Genomic DNA, 21,303 nt, shown 5'->3' with positions numbered 1-21,303 from the left:
CATATCAACGCTGATGCAGTCGCAGGTGTGTGTGTCCGTCGGGTGTGTTACAGCAGCTTCAAATTGAGCTCAGTCGATCAGAACTAAGGGCCATAACTTTCTGTTTCAGGGTGATAACTTTCCATATGTGTGTGTGTGTGTGTGTGTGTGTGTGTGTGTGTTTCAGGGTTCTCTGCCTCCCCGGTGTCTTCCTCTCCTCTGCGGCCTCTGAAGCCATGGACTAGAGCTGCGTCTGGTCCTGTGACAGTCCCACAGGTCATCAGATGGCGTTTCAACAACCCTCAGCAAAAATACAGAAAGTATGTGTCATAACTAACAGAAAGCAGTTGAATCACAGTCATCCACATTGTAGCAGACAGCTGCTGAATAACACTGAATGGATAAGGCTGGAGGTATTCAATATTTCTCTAATTAACAACAAATGACAAGACCAAAACCAACAATGAGTTGATCCTGTTAGTGCTATCTGTGTATGCGAGGACTAATTTATAAATCCGGTGCACAGACCTCCATTTTTGACTAAATACACACAAATGAGCCACACTGCTGCACTTGGTAACATGTTCCTTCATTAAGATGGAACAGGCACTGTGGTCTATTCCCACATGTACATTGTCCTGGTCAGTCTTATTCTGAAGTAAATGCAGCAATACCAAAGTGCAAAAATACTCTACAATCTTAATCAGGAAAGTAACTATAGCTGTCAAATAAATGTAGTGCACACAAGATGTACTATAAAAAGTACAAGTACCTCTCTGTACATAAGTACAGTACCTGAGTATTGTTCTTTACATTTCACCACTGCACCTGGTGCCATAAATATTCACGACTAGTACACCAAATGTGTCTTACTCCACCATTGAAGATTTACTCGTATTTGAGTAACATTTTCAGAGAATACTTTGCCCAGTTGTCCTTTTATAAAAATAAAATATGACTAAATGTAAAGTTATAACAAATAGTCGTGGGCCTGAGCATCGCAGCAGAGTCTGAACGTTTTAATAGATGGTTCTGGTCTTTTCATGGCATTTGTCAAGAATAAGACAAATATGACAAGCACCAATCCTTTAAAGTAGATATTTTTCTAGTTCACTGTGCTGCTATAATGCCGTTTGTAGAAGCCGGATACATCATGTGTGTGACAAATATGCAAATTATGATTAAAGGGACGCTGGACATTCCCAGGCTGTACGTCAGATAGAAAAACATGCATTGGGGTGTTTCTGAGTCATAACTACCTCCCACAAGGAAAGCGATCTGAATCAGGCTGTTCTTCAGGGAAATGATGAGGTCATGAGCTATTCCTGTGACTCGCTTCACCTATTATTCTGTACTCAGTGATGACCTCTAGTGTCATTATGTGCACATATGTTTGTTTCTTTGTCTTTTGAATTTCCTGTAAGAAGTGTGACATTTCGTTGTCATAAACATTTATTTGATTTCTAAGAAGGAAGTGCCAATAACGAGAGAACTATCTTCTCCTCCAGCGATACATTCGAGGTCCCCTTTGATCTGATAACACAATGCGAAGCAATCCCAATCTCATGATCTCTGACAAACCTTTGGTTGTGACCGCTCCAGCACATGCAACACGATGGATGTGCAAGTGGCTGACAGTAAGTAGGTCAGATAAACTGCAGCTTCAGTGCGGCTTTGACTCGTTAATAATGCATATGATAAAGACTAACGTTGCTGCGTCTCGAACAAAGATATTTTCTCTCTGATGCCAATAATCAAGAAGCGCTCAGCTGTCTGTTGTTTCTTTTTTTTTGTCGCGAGCTTTTCATTTTCATGTGATGATAATACTGACCGAGAGTTTCTGAGATTGTTCTGTCACGGTCAGTTAAAGATGTGCTGCGATGTCCTATCCACTGATGCTCATCCGTCTCCGAAGCAGGAAACAACTGAAATGTTTTTTTTTTGCATCGGCTGCATTTCCGGATCAGAGCGTCTGTGCCGAAACTGAGCCGAAAACCTGATGGACGCTCGTCTGTCATGTGGCACACTGAGAGCTGGAGCAGTTGCTTACAGCTCAGCGATGTGGGCAGAGCATCAGAATGTCTGCAGCATGCTCTCACTCCTCTTTAGGTCAAAGCCACAGACCTGAGCAGCCTTCAAACCTCCGGTCTGCACACACAGAGGCCCCGGTGTCAGAGCTGCAAACCTGTGGGTGTTTGTTTCTTCACTGACAACGCTCTGAACTCCGTTCCTCGGTCACCCACACGGCCTCCGGAGGAATGGAAGCTATGCATGGGCTCATTCGTTCCATGGGCCGAGGGAGGGAACACTTGTGCATCTTAGAAGTGATATTTAAGATCTAACAAAGGAACGCTTGTTGATCATTAGAGCCGCGCTGTTAACCTGCTCTCTAGCTAGCATCATACTAAATAACATCACACTGAATCGCTCCACGAACAGTTGCTAAGCATCCGTCCTTGCTGTCCAGCTCACGTGGTTCAAGATACTGGATGATACCCAGAAACCCCTGGTTGGCACTCAGTGGCAGGAAGAGGGTTAGTTTGTGTTAGTTTTACGTCACGGGCGGTGGGCCAAAAGCTCTGGAGAGAGGCAGGTGTGTCCTGGATACAACCTCTGGTCGTATTGTTGATATTATATCCGTGCTGTTGGATTTTATGTTATGACTGTTAGCAAGAGCTGGGAGGAGTTCTGGGAGTGGAGTGTTGTTCGCAGTACTATGTACTTTCAGCTCAAAGCATTACACCTCAGTACAAGCAGGCCGAGACTGCTGGCCGGGATAAGGATTAGAGCGAGGGTCCGCCCAGTCTCTGGTTTGGAGTGATGGGTTTTTAAGAGTGTTGCAGAAATGGATTGACTGTAAAATGGTGTCTTTTTCCAGATGACAACGTGAAGGCTGGCGTCCACCAAGGCCACCGCTGCACATTGGGCAGCGCACACACATGATCACATGACTCTGGACATGGACGCGGTCCTGTCAGACTTTGTTCGCTCCACGGGGGCAGAACCGGGTCTGGCAAGAGACCTGCTGGAAGGTAAGAGACCCAAACCGTCCCGCACCTCCGAGATTGGAGGCTATCAAGCAAACTGTTATGTGTAAAAGACTCAATGTGTGGGAATTTGTGTTTTGATCAGCTGCTCCCCTGTTGTGCCGCAGTTGCACTCAAGCGGGCAGAGGAGAGGGAAGAACAGAAGAGGAGAGGAAATGAGGGGAAAGGAAAAGAAAGGAAACAAAGGAGGGGAGGAGAGGAGTTGGGCCAGCCTGCTGATTTAGAGGCCAGTGTGACGGTTTTACGAGTGCACTCCCCAGGGAGAGCTTTGTGCCCATTCATTGGAACTCATTGAGGAGCAGAGTGCTACTGGCACTTGTATAGCTTACATACAGGGCCACTTTGGTGGAAAGAACCAGGAGAGAAAAAGTGCACATGGCAACAGAAAGCTGGTTGATGGTCAGTTGAATTGGCCTTCTTGAGACAGTCAAGTGAGGTTTGTGTTTTTATTTCCGATTTTTGCAGCAATCTCAGGCGATTTCGCATTGCACTCAAGCATCTGTTCAAACTGCAGTAAAGAAATGCTGAACTCTTAATTTAGATCCAGTTTTGTCTGCTTTACAGGAATAAAAGCATGCGCCACACAAATCAGACTTCCATTAGGGGATGAAATCCTTGTAGAGTGCGTCCTGGAATTTTTTATTTTTTTTGTCTCTGCGTGTTTATTATGCAGCTGGTAGTCTGATAAAAGAATTAAAGTGTTCGGTATCTGTCTCTCCCTCCCCTTCAGTCATGTTTCTTTTTCTGATTCGGATTTGGCACAATGCCACAGGGACACTAACAAGACACCAAACAAGACACAGCACTCAGACAAGACAGACGTGGGCCTGGATGTCCTATTTCAGGACCTGCTGCTTTCCTCTGGTGTTAGCTTAGCTCTCCAGACCTGCATCAATCAGCTGTGACCCCTTTGGTCTGAGTCATATGACAGCACAACATGTGGTGCTTCCACCTAGAGGCTGGTTTATGTACTGAAGAATATGTTTGGACCTTTGTGGATACATTTATTGACAACCAGGACATTTTCTATGTTCTGGGGTTTTTCATTTTTAGAATAGGAAAAAGGGTAAACAAACTAAATTAGGAGATTTCGTTTCATTAAAATAATCAGATAGTTCGTAAAGCTTGCTCATAAAGATGGACTTCTTTTGCCCTCAAATCCACCTATGCACCTGGTTTAATTCACAGTCCTTAAATGAGAAAAAGGAGTTTAGTAAAGCTGCTGTGTTTCTAATAGATAGGGATGATGCATGTTCACACTGCAGATGAATTCATCAGCATTCCTTTTGCTGACGGCAGCCATTAAACATGAAGGAGCTGAAACAATGCCTTCCATGCCACAGTAATATAAGGCTAATGTAGAAGCATTTAATGCATCTGGTGGCTAACTTACTGGACCTTAAGTTGTATTCCTGGATCTGTGCAGCTCAATAAAGCAGAAGCCGTTTTGCATTGATCGTCGTGAGAGACGGGGTTTAGTGGTGCCAGGTTTCATGTTCAGACTGCCGAGAATCATCATGTCTAGAAGTGAGGAAGAAGACAACTTCCTCCAGGTCTCTTACGAAGGGAGTCCATTAATGGACGCTGTCTCACAAACATGCTCAGGTTACATGCAGGAACCCTCTGGATGTTTGCAGTTGCAGGCATTGATGTGAGTTGTATAGACTGCAGATAGTTCTTGTGGCGTCATGAGAAGGCACACTGTTTTATAATAAGACTGAGGCTCGACTTGTTTCTCTCAAACCTGGAAGGGATCTCTATTAGAGACAACACCCAGAGGACAGGAAGTGTGTGTGTGTGTGTGTGTGCGCGCTCATGGCGTGCATGTGTTACCAGTGTGTGGGTCCCTCCTGCACATCAGGATATTGCTGTCACTCTGTTAAATGATCCGTCTTCCTTCAGCGTCTTCTTCTTATGATGTAGCATGTTTTACTCAGACACATATTGCTCCATATGGGCTATATATACCATTATTGTTGGGGCTCATTATTTAATATTTGTAAAAAGACAGTAATCTGCAGATGCATAGCCCTTTTGCATTTCACCCCATTTCTTTCTTCCCTTTGTGCTTCGGAGTTATTCACCATGAGTTAACCCTTTTTACTGTAAACTGCAGCGAAAAGTGTCCCGTTGCACCAAAAAAAACAACTTTTTGATGCGTGGGAACATAATATTTGGTAAACCACTCTAATTGTTCAGAAATTCAAGATATCTTGGACTAAATATCTAAAAAATATATATCAATATGATACCCTTCAATAATCGTACACAATATTCATTCTTGCTATTTTGAATCAGTGTTGACGTGCAATCGACCTTTTGACCTTTGTTTGTGTCCCGCAGGTAAAAATTGGGACCTCAGTGCTGCTCTGAATGATTATGAGGAGCTCAGGCAGGTCCACACTGCCAACCTGCCGCAGGTCTTCAACGAGGGCCGCTACTACAAGCAGCCAGAGACACGTGACACGCCCACCCATGTCAGCAAGATCGACAGGCCATGTGCACAGAAGCAGGAGGACAATGCACAAGGTACGAGGGCTCCCTCAACACCATGTCGCCACCACCAATGACCCCCGCCAGTTTTGTCTTTTCTTCACTCGCTTCCCACTCGTCCATGCAATTCTCGCTTCGTCTCCCCTCTAGAGAAGCGTCTGTCCCGCGGGATCTCCCACGCCAGCTCTGCTATCGTCTCGCTGGCGCGGCTGCAGGTGGCCAGTGAGTGTACCAGCGAGCAGTTCCCTCTTGAGATGCCCATCTACACATTCCAGCTACCAGATCTCAGCGTGTACAGCGAGGATTTCAGGAGCTTCATAGAGAGAGACCTGATCGAGCAGTCCACCATGATGGCTCTGGAGCAGGCCGGTGAGTAATACAGCATATCATATTATACAATACATTCTGGTATAGTGATTCTCCTACGACTGATTTGAGATATGTAACAGAATCGTGTGCATGTTCTTGATTTAGATTACACTGAAATGCAGGTAGCAATGAGAAAATACCATTGAAAGTCAGTAATCGACAGTAGACAGAGACGTGGAGGGTGAGACTGAGAGTAGAGATACAGAGCAGCATCATCTGGAAGCAAGACGACAACAACTCATTCAAAGCATCCCGGATCCCAAAGGATTCATCTCCCTGCTTCAGTTTTGAACTAACGGAGAGAAAGTAGTTCGTGAAGTTTCAAATCTTCCTGCAGATTTTCTCACAGAGACTCTAAAGCCTTTCTCACCTATTTCTGTTATAATTCTGGGAAGAGTCGTCCAAAAAGAAGATCAGGACAGTTAAATATATTGACTTTCATATTTCTATATTTCATAAACAAGTGAATAAGAGATAATCTGTCTGGTACTGTGAATACATTTTCAACAGTCCAGCCAGAAAATCTATAAATGCTATAAAATATGTATCTCTGCAAATAAAAAGATGTGAAATAAATTACAACAACCAGCTTAGTGTTAGCCTCCCTTTATGGGTGGCTGAATATCAACCAGCACATGAATCATTCATGGGTATAACATCATGAACCAAACTGGGATGTAACAGTCGTCCCAAGTTTTAAGAAAATTAATTTCATATCTAACACGTGAAATGCAAAACATCTGCATTTTGAGCCCATCCACACTGAGGGGTGAATCATTCAGAGCGTCTTCTGTGTTTACTGTTGTTAAATAAATGATGCAGTCAGATCACCCCAGGCTCAGAGCGATGAAGCTGCCTGCAGTAAAGCAGTGTGCCGTGCCCGGGGCTGTGAAGCAGTCGTCTCTGCCTCAGGGATGCTGGCAGGGCGGTGATGGAGCCGAAAATGGAGATACTGTGAAAGTCAGGCTGAGGAGGAAGATACTCCTGAGTGGGTTTTTGAAAGACTGCTGGGTATTTGAGGGTGTGTGCAAAGCATATGGCCTTTGCTAATCATTGCCTTCAAAGCTCAGCTAATGAAGCTAATTATGCCTGTTGGCTAATTGTTCTCATTGGGCCATCACTGGTACCTGCTCCAGTAGTGTGAGACTGGAGGACATTAAGTTCACAGTTCATTTGAGTAACAAGGTGACAAACTGTTGTGACGGCCAATCGAAGGCTGCTGTAAATATCTGTGGCGCATTCCTGACAGAGATGATTTTTACAGAATCTGAAAGGACCATTACATCCATCCCATGTCTAAAATAATATCATCAGGATATAAACTACACTCAAAATGACACTAATTTCATGTTATTTCATTTTTATAAATAAATTAACCCTTAACAATGTAATAAATAATTAAAAAAGCTATAGAGCTTTTTATGGACCTGAGACTCTTTTATTTATTTATCCATTGTATTGCTCTTGCTATATCTATAATATACTTGCTATAAACCTAAGATGTTTTCTATTGTTGATAAATTAGCACGTTTCTGTTCATTCATTTGATCACCTATGGCCGCTGTTACGTCCCCAGTCGCCCGTGGAACAAACATCTCTCTTGGAATTGCCTCTCCCAAAGTTGTTTCTGTTTTTCTTATGTGCTGCGACTTCTTCTTTGTAGATTGTATTCTCCTCTCCGTAGAGATGCTGGGCTGGGTTAGGAATAAATGTTGCTTTGGCCCTGTAAAGCCCAATTAGATATTATATTGGAAACGTACAAATGCATTTTTTGTCTCTGCATTTCAATTTGAGTAAATTAAGAGAACGTTGACTTGAAAATGGATTGAAACTAAAAGGCATTTGCTCCCTTCTGTTTCTCAGTTTTGTGCAGAATTCATGGTCTTATACTGTTGTACGTGTGTGCAGGTCGTCTGAACTGGTGGTCCACCATGTGCACTAGCTGTAAGAAGCTGCTTCCTCTGGCCACCACAGGGGACGGGAACTGCCTCCTGCATGCTGCCTCTTTAGGTGAGCTACTCATGTACACTGGAGTATATCTAACACATGACATTACCATATCATCCATAACAACTATGCAAGACGCTGTCTATTAACAGCGTCAGTGCTGCTGAATCCAGAGGAGGGAGTGGGAAAGGAGGATTGGAAGAGCAAAGGTAGCAAGGCAGGGAGGGAGGGAGATAAGTGACCTATACATAGCGGGAAACTGTCAGCTGCAGGGTTCAGTGGATTCACAGTTTATTCAGGTCCCTGCTGAAGGAGGATGTTGACTTCCCAGTGTGAGGACTACTGGAGCAGGAGCTGTCAATGTTCGAGGCACCAGAGCTAATGCAATTTACACTGACAGTCGGACAACTAAGGCCCTTTGATGAGTGATGAAAGACATTTTTAGACAGGAAGTTAAAGAGCTGAGGTTTTCTCACAATGATTCTATAGTTTGGTGCAATGGCTGTGTTATCGTTTTATGTCCTCAATCTTAACAAGCAGTAACGGAGTCTTGAATCTGTGTCAATCAGGGATGTGGGGCTTCCATGACAGAGACCTGATGCTGAGGAAATCCCTGTATACCATGATGAAGAGCGGTGCGGAGAGAGACGCTCTGAAGAGGAGGTGGAGGTGGCAGCAAACCCAACAGAACAAGGAGGTTGGAAGAGTAAATGCATCACATCCACTTTCACGAATGATAGCATGAATACATCCATAAGAGCAAGCGAAGGGATGAGCCACATGTAACCCTTGCTGGGTCGCACATTTGGATTTTTTCTGCGAGGAAAATAGTCTTTTGATGATACCAAGTGTGCATTAGTAGCAGTGTTAATACTGTCAAATCCTCTGCACTTCCTCTCCCTTCTCTTGATGTTCATGGATTGAAGAAGTATTTTAGAAAAATGGTGTCACCAAAGATAGCTCAGGCAAAGAAGTAGTCCAGATGCTCATATTTTAAAAATGCCTTCGGGTGTTCTGGTGGCCCACTGATCTAAACAGTAAACGCAGCGTCCTGGTTTGTTGCATGTCATCCACCTTTCTCTAATTACGCATAATCCCTGTCTGGTTTTTTTTCATCTTTCATCCATTAACAGCAAAAATATGACAAAAGAGATGTACCGGTAGATGCATAAAGCTTCTGGAGATAACTTTGTAGATTAATTATGATAAATAATGATAAGGAGGGGTGTAACGGTACGCGTATTCGTATTGAACCATGAGGCTCACGGTTCGGTACACATGATGAACCGAATACGTTTGAATAAAAAAAACAACCTTAAAAACCTTTATTTAACCAGGTAGTCCCATTGAGATTAAAAATCTCTTTTGCAAGATGTAAGTAACAATACAAGATGTAAGCAAGATGTAAGTAACAATACTACATAACATTAAGGAGCAGTTTTTGTTTTTTATGCGTATGTGTTGCTAAGAAGACACCCCAGAAGATGAGTCACTCAGGTATAGTTCCATCATTGTTCAAAGTCAAAGAATAACTTCATGATGTTAGTTGTAATGAATAAATATATTTTAAAATCAAGTACATTTCTCTGGCATTTATAGTTTTCTACTGTACCGAAACGTACCGAACCGTGAATTTTGTGAACCGTTACACCCCTAATGATAAGGATTGTGTGGGTGATTTATTAGAAATTCTGTGTGTGTGTGTGTGTGTGTGTTGGTGCAGTCGGGGCTGGTGTACACTGAGGAGGAGTGGGAGAGAGAGTGGAACGAGCTGCTGAAGTTGGCCTCCAGTGAGCCTCGCACTCACCTCAGCAAAAACGGCAACGCCAGTGGAGGGTAAGCCGTTTGACTCACATTTATCCCCATTTTACTCCCAAAGACACAACGCTTATTACATCCCTTCAACCAGAATCCAGCAGTGTTCGCTCCGTCGTCATTGTGTAAGATGGAGAGTGGAACAACACGGAGCAGCCGTAGTGAGTGTTGCACAGCTCTCGTCCCACATCACACATCACACTCTCCTGCTGTGTTTTAATGGCTTGTACGTTGGAACACCGCAGGAGGCCCACAATTAAAACAAAAGTGACCTTCTCACTTCGATGGATTTGTCAGGGAAACTCATTGTTCCCACGAGTACTTTTAAATTGACTCCTTGATTTAATAACATTTGTTGACGCTGTAGTGTGAGACTGTGCCATCTACTGGCTGCCATCAGTATTAATCATTTGTCCCCCCCCCCCCCCCCCCCCCCCACCCGATGCATAAACAAGTGTATGAGTGGGTTTATCATAGGCTACAGAGGCAGATCTGAAACTAACTGTAGTTTCCTCCTCCTACGCACAGAAACCTTGTGGTTTGTCTCTCGTTTCCATTTTCACTGAAAGTATCACTCATTCTCTCTCTCATGTACACGATGGGCATAGCAGCTATTTTGATAGAGAAAAAAACAACGATGATGGAAATAAAAAAAAACTCACCAAGGTGTCGAAATGTAATTCACTTGCATAACATGTGATCTAAGCAGGTTGTGGTTGTCTGCGCTCAGCGCTGACTTCAAAGATAAATGCAAAAAAAACTCATGAGAAAACATGCAACGGCTGTTTCCATGTGACAGCAGCATCTGAAAACTATAACTGCGTTAATTAGCTGTCCTCGCCCGCATTGACAGTACAAATCACTGAAAATATCCCACAATTTACTCATTTACTCTGGTGGTTTTAACCTCTCACTGAGTTAGACTGATACAGTAATCAGGTCAGGGACGTTTGATGGTCCTAGTGTGAGATGAGCCCCTAAATAGGATGAGTGGGATTCACATATTAAGAGGCTCTTTATTAGAGTGAATTTGGCAGCGTGGCTATTTGTATGGCTGACAACTTAATTGTTGCACATCATCTGGTTCCCTGGTGGTCGCATGCCTGATAGCTCTGCCTCTGCTTTTTCTCTCGGCCTCACCCTCTCTCCCTCTTTATCTCTCCTGCTCTCTTTCATTCAATCTCATGTACGAATAGATGGATCTTTGTACAAGTCTGTTCAAGGTAGCCAGAGGGCAAAATGGATCAGGTTAGATCACGCAGGCACATGACATTTACTGTTTTTGGCAGATGTTTTTGCATCCGTCGATTCCAAGTCAGGAAATTGTCATCGTATCCCATGATCCCACTGTGTTACATGGTTGTTGTTGGTTTTATGTTGCAGGGTGGATAACTCTGAGGATCCGGTCTATGAGAGTCTGGAGGAGTTCCATGTGTTTGTGCTGGCCCACGTGTTACGCAGGCCAATTGTAGTGGTGGCTGACACCATGCTCAGAGACTCAGGAGGAGAAGGTAGGCTGACCGCATCTTGCGTTGATCTTCCACACTACAGTAGGACAAGCAATGTACTGACACTAGATGTGGTGTTCCAGCGTTTGCTCCCATCCCGTTTGGAGGGCTCTATCTGCCTCTGGAGGTTCCTCCGAGCCGCTGCCACTGCTCCCCTCTGGTCCTAGCCTACGATCAGGCTCACTTCTCCGCACTGGTGTCCATGGAGCAGAGAGACCAGCAGCGAGAGCAAGGTAAGCAACTGTGCATCATCGCAAAACCACTTACATGATGTTCACGGAAAAATCTGGAGGCATACGCAGATTGGAATGTGGGATGTGAACCTTTTCTTGACCTCCTGTTCTTCAAAAATCCCAAGTGTCACCTGCTGTAATGTGCATTAGTGAGGCAGTCTCTGGTTTAACATTAAGTGGGATTGCAAGAATGAGGGCGAGTGGTCCGCCTGTCCTGCTGGAGGTGAATAATGTATGAGCCAGCAGTCTAATTACCTGCGCTCCATTATTAAAGCAGGCCAGTCGACAGCAGGAACCAGGGAGTGGCCAACGTGGAGGGGAAGTGGACAGCAGGCCACTTCTTCTGACTTACTGAGCACTGATCCAATCATTCAATTGTATGTTGTTGTGTATCTACGTCTCTCTCTCAGAGGTCACTGTTTGAATTTAGAGAGTTACAGTAGGTCTGTTTACGGTTTGCCTCTTTCACGGGGCTCTGTGATACGGTGCTGCGTAGAGCATATTGCTTGTGTTATGTCGTGGCGAGGGGGTGTGGATTTTCCATTTCGTGTGTGTGGCTCTTGTTTTTGTCTTGTTTTGCTCCCACTCCGGACGTGTTGCTTATTCTCGAGGTCTGAGTGATCTTCACATGGAATTCCTTTCATTGACAAATAGAGTGGATCTCCTTGACAACCGGTCTTGGTCGTCACGGCACTCTTCTTTATCTGACTCAGTGGGTGGAACTCACTTGTCGCTTGCATGGGCTGCCGGCCAACTCCGTCCCTCTGCCTCTTTTTCTCACTCTCAAACACAGATACTCTTACGCAAACTGCTTCTCTCTTCCTCTCTCTGTCTTCCTCCTTCTCTTGTGCTTTTCTGAGCATGTACGTTTCCTATTCTCGGCATGTAAACACCAACCTAGCTATTACGTCTGGGTACGACCACTGCAGACTGAGCAGACAGACATGATTACTAACATGCAATCCCTGCCCTGAAGTCATTCCCTTTTAATGCCAGCAGCACGTCAGGGATGAAAGGCAGCCTACTCCACAGCACACCCACTTTTATTTATTTGGGCGTTTTAGTGTTGCAGAGGTGGGTTCTCTGGTTTGTCCACCAGATGGCGCATGTGTCCAAAGAAGCGGCTGTAGCTCAACCACTACACCACTGCATGACTCTACTTTTTCATTCTGGTACACTGTGTCCTGTGATAGGAATCAGAGTGCGTTTTGTCTGCATTCTCTCTCTCTCGCTCCAAGATGTTATGAAAACATTTGCATGCTTAGCTTGGTGCATTTGTATGTCACGTGATGAATCATATTTCACAGCAATGACACAAATCTGTGCTGCTCCTGGCATGTTTCCCTGCATTTGTCATGTATGTAAGAGGTGTAGTTGTATTGTTTTGTATGATATTTATAAGTAATGTGTGTTTTTGAATTTTAAGAAATGGTACAATGCTGGCAGACAGGCAAGAGGGCCAGACAGACAGACCTAATCTTCCACTGCCAATTAGGACAGAGCAGCACCAGCCGGCCCTTAAGCCCTCACCACATCACCACATATGGGCAGGGTCCCGTGTTGGGGCCTCAACAAGCCGATCCTCTCTGCTTACAGTCAGGCCAGTGTGCGGACGTCTCAGGTAGAGGGTTGGTCTCAGTTTCCCCCAGCACAGTGAAGAGCATCTGAGAAGCTGTTGGCCCGGTGTGTGTTCAGGTGCCAGAGGCTGGGTTAGAATACTGGCTCTTTCTTCAGCCGTCTGTACGGAAGGTTATAACGAAGGCCTCCCTCAGTAACCCGATTCTAACAATCACGCTACTGACCCTTTCATGGGCAGCTTGCATGAAAAACGATCAACGGATCAAAACTTTATTTTATTTCATTTTTCTCCCTCTGGGCACATCCCAACCGCACAGTCAAGTTTTGTTTTTCTGAGTGAGGCAGTCAGGTGAACCCAGAGCTTTCTATGTGTTTTCTATCAGCCCACTGCTGCTCACCTGCTGTGTGATAATGACTAGCTCCTCAGTAGACGTTGTTGGCAAAGTCTTTTATCAGCTTGTTTGTGCTCCTGTGGTTAAACGATGTGTGAGTCGAACTGGACCTCTAAAAAACGGTGGAGCTATTTCCAGCTCTGGTCCCAGTACCAAAACACTTCCAGGTTTTCTTTGGCATCCCATCGTCAACCCCCTAACACCCATCTGAATGAAGTAAATGGCCGTCTTTTACACAAAGACCACCTACATAACAGTAACAGTGTAACCATCCAAAGGCTGAGTGACCAAAGTCAAGGATTCAAATTTGTGCATTTTCCAGACAGCACAAGTTGTTCATGAATTGCAAACAGAGGAAACATTGGCTCACTGTTCTTGCTGTGAATAAAAGCTTGGAATGGGTGAGTTTGTCCTCTGAAGGGGGTAAACGAGGAGAGAGAATCCTCTGCTTTCCTGCTCTCATGACACAAGGCATGATATATGTTTAAATTTTGTGCAAACTAAAAAAAGCAATCAAATCACGTGAATGCATGCTTAGAAAGGTTATCTACCTCATTCCCAACAGCTGTTTCCTCACAGGTTACACCCAAGTCCCCCTCCGATTTCAAAGATGCAAGCTGAGCAAGGCGAGGCAGGCTGACAGCTATATTGCTGAGTACACAGCTCGCATAGCGCGGAGGGCGATGATGTCATCCATGCATAAGCTCTGGGAATCGGTCATTCAAGGACAACAAAACAAGGCTGCCAACAGGGATAGTAAATACATTACAGCACACTTTAGTCCCCTAGAGCTCCATTGGCAGTTGTTGAATCTCTGAAATCTGGACCGGACCCAAGTGGGAACAACAGCACACACAGCAGTTTGGAATGGCGTGAAAAGAGGACAGCTGCATCGTGGGAGCCAGGACGCCACCTCACGGACCTCCGCTGCCTGCTGCATGACCCTGAGTGGGAACTGAGTGGGAGCTGAGTGGGAGCTGGTTAACTGCGTTCTGTCTGTCCGTGTGTGTTTCTGATTATGACTGAATTCTTCTGGGCAAGAGTGTTCTAGGAAAGACCCTTCTTTAAGAACACTACTCTTTTTTTCCCCCCAGCAATGCCACGGCTCTCATTACTGTTTGTCTCTGTGGTTACAGGCATTAGTCATGCTCTTTTATTTTTTGGAAGATGGTGTAAAATGCTTCGCAATTTACAGGTATGACGCGAAGGCAACCTTGATATTTAAGGAAAGGTCTGTGGGCGAGTTTGTCAGCACTGCTATTCGTGATGTATTTACTCAGCTGTTGGAATTTGTTTGCGTAGCGACTAATGGTGTCACAAACCAATAAGTGATCATGTTTTGCAGTGTTAAATTTCCTAGCATGGGTGTGGCCGCACTAATTCTGTTTCAAAAACTTAAGGCATCATCACTATGCATGTATCAACACTATTTTGACACATGCATGATTTATAGTGTACTTTGCACCTATGCATCGGCACTCAGGAAGACACACAAGTGGGGAAGAGTGAGCGTTTGACCTGCAGTTTCATCAGGGACACGGGAGGGGCCGTTGCTGCGTCTGTGTCCGCATGAAGCCTGCAGAGCAGAGCAGCCCAATGGCAGTGGAAGAATTGATAAGGCGGGGAGGAGACTGTATCTTCCATCTGGGGCTGACAGTGAAGGCTGGAATGTCCTCTGCCTGAACAGCCTGCCTCTCTCTGCTGTCATGCGGACAACAGCCCCCACACTAGGCAGCCTGAGGAGAGCTGTCATGTGGGCTAGCGGGGTCTAGCTGGTCCTCCTCACACTCTTGTTTTGAAAGGCAGCCATGCACTCACACACAAACACATGCACGCCCGCACTGTGCACATAATATAAGCACGCTTCCCACGAGAGGAAGCTCGGGTGGGTGTCTGTTTTATGTGCTCTGTCCAGTGTTATAATGTTGAAAATATCTTCCTGCTTGTAAGTAGCTGATCATATCAGCGGGGTATGAATGAAATTATTTCAGCACTCGTTCAATTTTTCAGCAGTCCTGTGTCTGATTGCACTCTATTACTAAACTAAATCATCCTGTACAGCCCCGAACAGCTGCAGAGCTACTCGGTTCAATGTGAATCCAAGCAGCGGCCTCATGGTGCCAAACTCAGACTACCAAATCCTTTCATTTAACTTAGGGATGCTTTCAGTTTGTCACAACCTGGGTCCTACTTTGGTAGTTTTGCCCATCACTCCTTTTGGTAATGATAACACTGCACTGACCCAAGTACCTGCAAAGGTCTGTCTCTAAAAAGAAAACGCACAAGGCCGACACCAAGGTCAGCCAAATTGATGTGGTAGAGAAAACAAAGAAAAATGGTAAAATGATGACCCACGCTGTGTGTTGTAAATTAATCACAGTTTACAGACTGACTTCCTACTTCAACTTTGACCTAACATGCTTCCTATAGTTGTGCACGCACACTGTTTCTGTGAATCAAAGGATTATGACCAACATTTAAAGTATACTCTGTTTGGATTTACCGCCAAATAAAGTGTCTCAGATAATCTGACTGAACTGTTTATTTTTTGCCTTGCCCCATTGGACTTTGCTGTAGCAATGTCACTGTGTTTCCAGATCTGAGTGTCATCTCGAGATATTGCAGTGTTATCATTGCAGATCGTAAAGATTCCCATGAAAATAAGACCCAATGTGAGAATTAATAATTCATTCTTGACCTTCTCTGTCTGGATGAGTCAGCATGAGTGACACTCACTGGTCACGGTTACCTCTCTGCCTAAAAAATGTATGTCAGATAGAATGCACCCACAGTATACTTTACCCCATGCTGACAGACATCTGGGATAATTAACATGGCATTATTCTAGTGAGTCAGTATGGTGTCACGTTAGCGCTGACACCACGGTGGCCTTGTGAGAGAATGGGTGGCGTGCAACATAGACTCCGGTGGTAAAGCTAGACCAAACTAACCTTCTGATAATCTCATCTCTTCCAGCTGTTATCCCTCTGACTGACTCGGAGCACAAGCTGCTGGCACTCCATTTTGCCGTGGACCCTGGCAGGGACTGGGAGTGGGGGAGGGACGACAATGATAATACCAAGCTAGCCAAGTAAGTCCTGGAGAGCATATCGCAGGGTGTTGATGCTTATCAACAAAGAACACAGTGGCGCTGACTACGAAAGACCCACGGAGGGTGAAAAACTGCAGGCCAGGACAGTTCTGTTAGTCTACCCACAGGGCTGTATGTGGAGGATTTAACTCTCATTATGGCCTCCGAGCTCAGGTCACTTTAAAGAGTGACCAGAGAGAGAACAAATTGTGAGATACGTCAGTCATCCATCGGGTTTTCCAGGAATGGCCTCACTAAAGCAGCAGCACACGAACAAAGAGTTTATGTAAGGGTTTTCTGTTTCACATTCCTGCCAGGCAGGGGGTCAGCTTAGCATTTAAAGGAAGAGTTAACCCCAAAAATACATTTGCTGTGAGTGGCCTACTTTTAGAGATGGCGCCAAAGAGATTTCTGCCCTCTTTCGGGTATATTGGGACGAGATGTCGCTCGGCTTGTGGTGCTCAAAGCGCCAAAAAATACATTTGGAAAAACTACAGCAATGTCTCTTTCCAGACATCGTGACCCGGTTACTCAAGATAATACACGGACCCAGTTTCATGTTGGAACTATTTTCTGTCAACCGAACTACACCTGTCAACCGTAGTGGATTATGTTGAGGGACCGGGTCACGTTTCTACAGAGAGATATTGCTGTTTTCAAATGTATTGTTTTGGCACTTTGAGCACCACAAGCTGTAATATAGTCACATTGGAGAGAAGGCAAACATCTCTACAGCCAATATCTCCAAAACTAGGCATCTCTGACCAAAACAATATCGATTGATAAATAGCACTACAGGTAAATATGTATTTCTGATTTTGGGGTGAACTGTCCCTTTAACAAGCTTCAATGCAGATATACATGGAAAGAATGTTCAAGCTTCTAATAACACCTCTTTATATTACCCGTAATGCATTGCAAGCATTCAAAGTTTTCTTAAATTCAATAACAAACTCAGATCCGTTAATATGCTATATATGCCATTGGGTTCTAGTAAAAATAAAATGTCAACTGTGTTACATCACTGCTAGTTGTTAATTGTGGTCACATGTTCTCCCACAGTCTCATCTTGTCTCTGGAGGCCAAACTCAACCTGCTGCACAACTACATGAATGTAACATGGATCCGAATTCCATCTGAAACGAGGGTAACGTTTTCTCACACGTGTTTGCGGTTCATTTAGCCCGAGAGAGATTTCAGATTCCAGATGTTCTTGAAACCACATACTGTTCAATCAATCAGTTTTATCTGCTGTCAGAGTCCCAGGAATTACTCTGTTTTTTCTGATGATGTACTTTTTAAAATATTTTTGGGGGAATATGTCTGGAATAGATTGGGAGTCCCTGCGAAATTTCCCTGAGACCTCATTGCTATGTTCTGTGTTTTATTCATTGCTGTATGCTTTTGTGTGTATTCCTGTGCAGGCTCCCCTCGCTCAGCCAGAGTCTCCCACAGCCTCTGCAGGTGAGGATGTCCAGTCTCTTGCTGAGTCTATGGACTCTGACCGCGAGTCTGTCGGCAGCAACTCTAACGTCAACAACGGCAAGCCCAGCAAGGAGAAGGACAAAGACAAGCAGCGCAAGGACAAAGACAAGAGCCGGGCTGATTCTGTAGCCAACAAACTAGGTAGCTTCAGCAAAACCTTGGGAATCAAGCTGAAGAAGAACATGGGAGGTCTGGGTGGCCTTGTGCACGGAAAAATGAACAAATCTAACTCTGGCTCAGGTCGTAGTGGGGAGAATGGAGGGGAAAAGACAAAGAAAAAGGAGTCTAAGACAACCAAAGGGAGCAAGGAGGAGTCGGGCCAGTCAGCCAGCTCCACTTCCTCTGAGAAGACCACTAGTCCATCCCCTACAGACAGAGACGGACCCTCCAGCTCCTCCCCCCCCGGGAGACAGGACAGTGCAGCGAGAGACAAGACCCTGGAAAACTGGAAATACAGCACCGATGTCAAGCTCAGCCTCAACATCCTGCGGGCTGCCATGCAGGGGGAGCGCAAGTTCATTTTTGCAGGCCTCCTGCTCACCAGCCATCGACACCAGTTCCACGAGGAGATGATCAGCTACTACCTGACCAACGCCCAGGAGCGCTTCAGCCAGGAACAGGAGCAGAAGAGGAAGGAGGCCGAGAAGAAGCCGCCTGCCACTAACGAGGTGGCCGTGAAGAAGCCCGAGCATGAGAGTGTCTTCCAGAGGGAGAGATCGGACAGCTCGCCACCGGAGAGCTGCTCTCCCGTCCTGCCCCACCACACCCACACCTACAACCACAACTCCCAGCCCCCACTGGGTCTCAAGATGCCGGGCAGGAACAGTCCCACTCCTGCAGCCCCTCTCATCTCTGTCCCAGTCTCTCCTCTCACCCCGCCAACAGCCTCCCACCATGTCCCCCACCCAGCCCCAGCCCCCGCGCCTTACTCCTCCCCCAGTATTGGTGCTAAGAGACCTGGGCCCGTTCCTGTGTCTGCCCATTACAGCCATACACCGCCCATCCAGCGGCACAGCGTGATTCACTTACAAGATGTCAAAATGCAATCCTCCATCTTCCAAGATGACCCCTATAAGCCTGTGGTGGGCACCCTAAAGACATGCGCCACCTACCCCCAGCAGAACCGCACACTCTCATCCCAGAGTTACAGCCCCGCTCGCCTGTCCGGGGTCCGCACTGTTAACACCATAGAGACCCTGTCCTACAACATGCCTGGCGAACACAAGTCTCACACCTACACCAATGGATTCAACGCGGGGGACATTCAGGACTGCTTGGAGTTTGCTGATGAGGACAACTCGTCTCACACCTGGCTCAACCAAGAGAAAACCAAAGGGCGGAGCTCTGGAAGCCCTTTGTACTGCTTTCAGCAGCGCCGCTGCAAGAGGGAGAACTGCTCCTTCTATGGCAGGTCAGAGACGGACAACTACTGCTCCTACTGCTACAGAGAGGAGCTGAAACGCAAGGAGAGGGAGAGCAAAGTGCAGAGGCCCGCATAGCCATCACAGCCACATCACAGCCACATCACAGCCACTTCAGCCACTTCAGCCACTTGTCAGCAAGGCCGCAGGAGACGTGAGGGAACGACACCATCTGCACTCTGCATTTAGAATCACATGATGGCAAACATTTTCCTATTTTGTTGAAGAATGCTCTTGTATTCCTGTCACCCCTCCCTTGTTAGTGAAGAGTATTACTTTGTGATCGGGGAAGCAGAACTTGAAACAGTGAGCAGCTTTGGCCAGAAATTGTGTTTTTTTTAGGTTTATTTTGTCTCATTGAAGTTAGTCTTTTACTTGTTTTAGAGTAAAAGTCATCTCTCTGTGATATAACGTTGTGTATGTGAGGGAAAGTTCTTTATTTTTTAAAGTACAAAAAGATTTGCATCTCATCAGGCGGGAACATTTTAGCTCTTTTAATCAGTTTGAATGCAATACCTCCGCTTGGTTCTTCAAACATTTGTAGTTGTTTTGCAATCAAAAGAAATTCAATGGGAGATTAATATTAGACTTTAAAGCAATAAATTGGTGATTTTTGCTACACCCTCTCCCAATTTTTGTCTATGCACCAATAATATAGTTACTGTAGGTTAACTGTGTCTTGTAAATTGTAAAGGATTGTCACGGTGTGCTTTTGTAAACAAATTTGAACTACAGGAATTAAAATGTGTAAGAATTATAGATTGTAATCTTGGATTAGGATGAAAATGTAAAACTCTCACTTGTGAAGTGTACCTTTGTTCTTGCCACAGTACAAAGGTTTCCTGTGTCAGAATTGGACTCAAGATAATGTGTAAGATATCATTTCACATTTGTACCCGAAGTCGACCTCCTTAAGGCCACGAGCACTGCCAAACTGGCTTCCTTAAAAAAGATTACAATTCAAATTTTTCAAAATGTTTTCTGTGGCAAACACCGAACAGTGTGCATACTAGGATGAATTGCTTCTGAAATATGCAGTGTTTATGGTGTGTTTCTCTGAGTCGCCTGTTAACTACTCTATTCGGTTAATGTGTTAGATGAGAAGAATTGTGGGTAGTGAGAGCAGGCCGATGCGTATTTGTCTGAAGTGTGATTACGTGTCTCTTCCCCTCCACACAAACAACACAATGTGCAATCATGCTATTAGCACTATGTGGTGACCTGCAGTATAGATGTGTCACTGGTCCAGTGTGAGACTGTCTGTTCTTCTTCCATGTCTAGAGGCCGTTTAAAAGAAGCACCTGCTGCTAAGAGCACCTCAAGCCTTTGTGATCATCAGTGCTTTAACCAATCAGTGGGTTTGTAAAACCCCGGGCCTCCAAGTGCTTTCTGCTCATTCGACATGACTACTGTAACGACGCAGTGTTTGTGTTGCTGTTTGTTCTGGTGATGCTTGGTTAATGTACCATGCTGTCCTTACCTAAGTGTGTCCTGGCCAAGGATGTCCACTGCTCCCTGGGTTTGCTTCCGTCTCTCTCCTGTACACACTGCAGTGTTGCTCCTCTTTGTTTCTACGTGACAAGTTCATGGACTCTCACCATGTTAGGACTGTAAGATATGATTTTGTATTCCTTTAAGAGTTTTACACTACTTTAAATTATTGATTTGCACATTAGGTACAGATGTAAATATGAAAAAAAATAGTTTATTGTTACAAACATGGTGTGTCTGCGTCATTTTTGTATTTCCTCAAGGCGGTTATCATCAGGAAATCTAGAGATTATAGATTTAACTTTTAGGCTGATGATTTTCTAAATCAATATTCAATCACGTTACCATTGAGATCATGTTGTTTAGGTTTCTCTTGATCCACATACGTTACAATACCCATTCTTTGAGTATTTATTAGCTTTTATCCTCTCTTCCTTTTTCTAGTGAGGCTTAA

The 21,303-nt window shown here is 45.0% G+C and overlaps 1 protein-coding gene across 2 annotated transcripts; it reads left to right on the top strand.

Annotated features, from left to right (window-relative positions):
• The first annotated feature begins 207 nt into the window (after positions 1-207).
• Positions 208-20,245, top strand: otud7a (OTU deubiquitinase 7A). 2 transcript variants are annotated; one of them, XM_079289140.1, is made up of 12 exons: positions 208-299; positions 2,858-3,011; positions 5,370-5,555; positions 5,670-5,888; positions 7,797-7,898; positions 8,405-8,532; positions 9,559-9,671; positions 11,034-11,161; positions 11,242-11,391; positions 16,338-16,452; positions 17,515-17,599; positions 17,877-20,245. In XM_079289140.1, the coding sequence occupies exons 2-12, from the start codon at positions 2,927-2,929 to the stop codon at positions 19,434-19,436; spliced, it is 2,871 nt and encodes a 956-aa protein (XP_079145266.1). In that variant the 5' UTR covers positions 208-299; positions 2,858-2,926; the 3' UTR covers positions 19,437-20,245. The 2 variants fall into 2 exon arrangements, with proteins under 2 accessions (XP_079145266.1, XP_079145267.1); XM_079289141.1 differs by lacking the exon at positions 208-299 and having other exon boundaries at positions 2,924-3,011; positions 9,580-9,671.
• The last annotated feature ends 1,058 nt before the right edge of the window (positions 20,246-21,303 follow it).

This window comes from Melanostigma gelatinosum (genome assembly GCF_949748355.1).
Source record: "Melanostigma gelatinosum genome assembly, chromosome: 1".
NCBI lineage: Eukaryota > Metazoa > Chordata > Actinopteri > Perciformes > Zoarcidae > Melanostigma > Melanostigma gelatinosum.
The sequence above is the reverse complement of the archived record's forward strand: the minus strand, read 5'-3'. Positions and strand labels throughout refer to the sequence as shown.

Bases quoted from the DNA above. Each gene is read 5' to 3' on its own strand.
- otud7a (XM_079289140.1), top strand. From the start codon at position 2,927: ATGACTCTGGACATGGACGCGGTCCTGTCAGACTTTGTTCGCTCCACG. The intron at 5,889-7,796 runs GTGAGTAATACA...ACGTGTGTGCAG, and splicing joins GATGGCTCTGGAGCAGGCCG to GTCGTCTGAACTGGTGGTCC. The intron at 11,392-16,337 runs GTAAGCAACTGT...CATCTCTTCCAG, and splicing joins AGACCAGCAGCGAGAGCAAG to CTGTTATCCCTCTGACTGAC.